Genomic DNA, 3,898 nt, shown 5'->3' with positions numbered 1-3,898 from the left:
AAAAAAAAAAAAAAAAGAAGAAAAACAAAAAAACAAAAAAACTTTTTTACTAGAAGGAAACTGTCTTGGCTTTACTCATGTCTTCTCAAGGTGAAGGATCCATTTTAAACAATGTATATTTTTTGAAAGGTCAAATTAAATTCAAAGAAAATACAACTCTGATTAACTACAATATTCCAGAAATGACTAATTCTACCAAGTTGGAATTAAACAGAAGTTCAATTAAACCAAATAAATTGTTTCTAAAATGATATTAAAAAAAAAAAACTCCCTAAATCTCTTCTTGTAGTTTTGTTCCTTAGTAAATATCACATTCTATGATGATTGAGCAGCTTGTATGGTATGAATTAAAGCTGTGCAAATACCAACTCTCATGTGCAACTACAGAAGTAAATATGCAGTATATGAGATGTAGAAACAGGAGTGATTTTGAACAGACACCAGTGTAAACTTTGGAATTTGTGTGTATTTAATCAATTTTAATAATTTATTTCATTTTGTTTCCTTTGATTTGCTTCTTTCTCCTGAAAAACCTTATAAAGTTAAGAAAAAAATAACCGAATCTAAATAATTAAAATGTTGTTATAGACTATAATATTATTAAACAATAAGGTTATCATAGACTATAATAAAAACAATTACAGACTGAATTGTGCTCTAAACTAAGTTTCCTTGTCACATGCATCGCTTCTAGTTCTCCTACCTCCTTTTAGTGCTGCTTGGTTCCCATCCCTTCCCTCCACCAATGGAGCTGCCTAGGACGGGTGCCCTGAGCTCAGGTCATTTTGTATACTTTTGCCCTGGAGCAGGGTAGCATGCACCCAGAGGGGCTGCCTTTTACTCCTGATTATATGAGCTGTATGTGGGTCAGTTGCAGCCCTGCCATGCTATTTCCCAGGCATGGCCATATATCCTGCTTGATACTGGACATGCATTCCTTCTATATCTCAGTTCTTCATACTGAGCAACCAACAAAATACACTAGTTGATTTTAATATTAGCCAACCTGAGATAATGTAGTAAAGAATATCAACTACAGCATTTCTTTTTTTAATTTTATAATTTGTCTTAAAATTACACAGAGAGCAGGCTCAAATGCAGTTCTCCAATCCCTATCTCCAGATACTGTGTTTTTGTAAGTTGGAAGAGAGACTCTGGACTAAATGTATCATTAACCAGCATCTCATGTGATTTTGATGCAGGTGAAGTAAGGACCACACGAGGAGAAACAAGGTGTAACATGTTTTTTTTTTCCTGAGGCCCTTAATAACTCCATAAAGCTGGACTATTGGAGACTACTGTGTGTCAGGTGATTTAAATATACAATTTAACTCACAGTAATTCCATGGCTGCTATTAGGATAGTATTGTCTGATTTTTCAGCTGGGGAAGTAAAGAAAATAATACATCTATCACCCTGCATTTATTAAGTGCCAGAATAGACCTGTGACTTAAATGACATCTTCTGATTTCTAGACTAAAGCTCTTTCCATAACACTATACAAACCAAAGCTATCTCCTAGACTTTGCTTATATAGTCTTACTTGCTCTGAAGTTGTTTCTTGTTAAAATATTGAGGAATAACAAGTGTCATTCTCCAAATCATCAAAGAAATATACTGCCATCTCTCATTTTTGGCTAATATTGATTTCTGAATCTACAAGGCAATTCATCACACCCAGATTTCCTCAATAAAATAGATCTTCTAACCAGACTTCCATAGTGCAAACTTGAGGGGAACCTTATATTTACTGCAAAGGCAGAGTCTGAACCCACTTTGTGCCTGAAGAGCCAAACATTCAATTTTACTGTATATTGAAAACCCTTAGAAGGCAATAAAAAATTCTATGCAAATGCCTTGATCTAGCTCATGCATGGTCTTGACCAGCAGAGTGGAGTACTTAGTAAGTTATTTTTTAATGATGAAAAGTATTGCTCAAGCTTCCATTTCCCCTTTCAGTAAACATGCTCAGCTTTAGGGCTGCCGACTACTCTTCACTCTGCCCGCAGTGCAGGAAGTCCAGTCTGGAGTCTCATCCCAGGCAAGCCAGCTGGCACCCTCTGAAACCAGGAAAGGAGGATGCTCTAGTCCTTGCTTAGGACTGATCAAGCACACATTCCATGCCCGTTTCGTAAACTCTGCAATTAGCTTTCCTTCCAAACATGATCCTCTAAAACACCGAGAAACAAAAATAATTCCACCACATGCTTCTCTCTGGATCTTTAAAATAAGCTAACATGTTTTTCCCCAATAGGCAATGAGCTTTTTGCATGCTTTAATGAAAATACAAGAATGCATGATAACCATCTTTTCCGAGATTTATATTTTTTAGGGATAAATGAAGATGGATGACATAGCCATGAAAAAAAATAACAAGATTATGATCATAGGAAATCCATGCCTCTTTAAGAGGTTGAGCTTGGACATTTTGCTTTGAAATTAAGTTCCTTGGAAAAAGGAAAACCTGATAGATAAGGGACAACTATAAGCACACAAAGCTTGGACCCAAGGAAGAAAAGATCAGTGATTAATTGGACTTGAGGCTGGTCTGAATAATTTAAGGGTCATAGCTGCCTGACCCCAAAATCAGAAAGAAAGAGATTAAGGATTGTCAAACAGCCTCCTGAGAGCAAATTCAGGAAAATCTGTTTAGACGTTTAGTGTAGAACACTTTTCAGGCAGCGAAACAAGTGTTATATATGTATTATCTTGCTTAAAACACTTAACTATCCCCAAAGAGTGTTACTTTAATTTTCCTTCTTTAATAGTTTATAAAACCAAGGAATAGAAAGATGAAGTAAAATGACACAGTTAGGAAGTGGTGGAGTGGCGTTCAGCTGGGACTGTCTGTGTCTTTACCACCACACTCAAGGCCTTTTACTCCTAGTCTGAACCCACCTCAGATAAATCCAGAAAGGGATTTTCAGTAAGGATGCCAATCTGAGGAGGGAGCAGGGACAGACAGACAGAGAAAGGCAGAAAGAGAAGGGTGCTCAGTCTCAGAATATATCTTAGCATGGGAATGAATGCGTTGAGAAAGAGCGTGCTGGCCACAGCTATGGCTTGGAGTAGCCCTTATGGCTCTTTGGAAAGCAACTATCTCCTTCTGCTCTCGATGATTCTTGATACATTTGTGCAAGGAGAAGACCATACATCCTCATCCTTGTGAAGACTGCTGAAAAACGTGCACAACAGAAGTTTGCTTGCATTGCATATTTAGGGTATACCAATAAAGGTTTGAAGGAGAGCTGCCTTTAAATCAGGGTCTTGAATGATTCCATGGAGCCCCATACATTTAGATGGCTAATGTTCAACTAAGACTTCTCTGATGAGTTTGACAAATTTAGCACAAAAACGGAATTAGCATCAATGCTAATTGATCTGCTCTGGACTGCCCTTTCAGTTTGCCATCTTTGTGGACAGTAAAATATTTACTAAATGAAGATTTCTGTGAGCAAAACATCTCTTTTCTGTTTCAAAAGTTTATATTGGGAGGGAGGGGTTCCCTATGCAACTCATCACTGACATAGAATAACCAACATTTGTAAAATTCTATGATGAGTTCTGTGACAGACAGTCCCTTCTTCTCTAGATTCTAAAATGAAGCACTAGAGACACAAGAGTAAATGGGGAATATGCCAATTCAAAAAAGTGATATGAATCAAAGAGAAAAGGAAGTACCTAGAATGGGAAAATTTGCAACTTTAACTACAAATCTCAAATTGCCTATTCATTTGCCTATTAAGTAAAATACTATAAATATTCTGATGATATGCCACAATATTCATTTTTGTATGTAATAATGAAAATGTTTTCATACACATATTAATTCCTATAAATTAACAGATGAAAACAGTGTAATTGGCCGGGCGCGGTGGCTCAAGCCTGTAATCCCAGC

At 36.7% G+C, this 3,898-nt stretch overlaps 1 protein-coding gene across 5 annotated transcripts in view; it reads right to left on the bottom strand.

Moving 5' to 3' along the window:
• FGF5 (fibroblast growth factor 5) overlaps positions 1 to 3,898 on the bottom strand; it is a 22,149-nt gene that overhangs the window by 6,609 nt on the left and 11,642 nt on the right. Inside the window, exon 3 of one of the 5 annotated variants that reach the window (XM_037739146.1) lies at positions 1,465 to 2,060. The exons of the other annotated variants lie outside the window; for them this stretch is intronic. Within the exon in view, the coding sequence (XP_037595074.1) occupies positions 1,995 to 2,060 (66 nt within the window). The 3' untranslated portion in view covers positions 1,465 to 1,994. Of the gene's footprint in view, positions 1 to 1,464; positions 2,061 to 3,898 lie in introns of those variants that run through there. 5 annotated transcript variants of the gene reach the window in all.

The sequence above is a fragment of the Cebus imitator genome, unplaced genomic scaffold, assembly GCF_001604975.1.
Source record: "Cebus imitator isolate Cc_AM_T3 unplaced genomic scaffold, Cebus_imitator-1.0 Scaffold64, whole genome shotgun sequence".
NCBI lineage: Eukaryota > Metazoa > Chordata > Mammalia > Primates > Cebidae > Cebus > Cebus imitator.
Note: the sequence above shows the minus strand (reverse complement) of the source record. Positions and strands in the feature narration are given on the sequence as shown.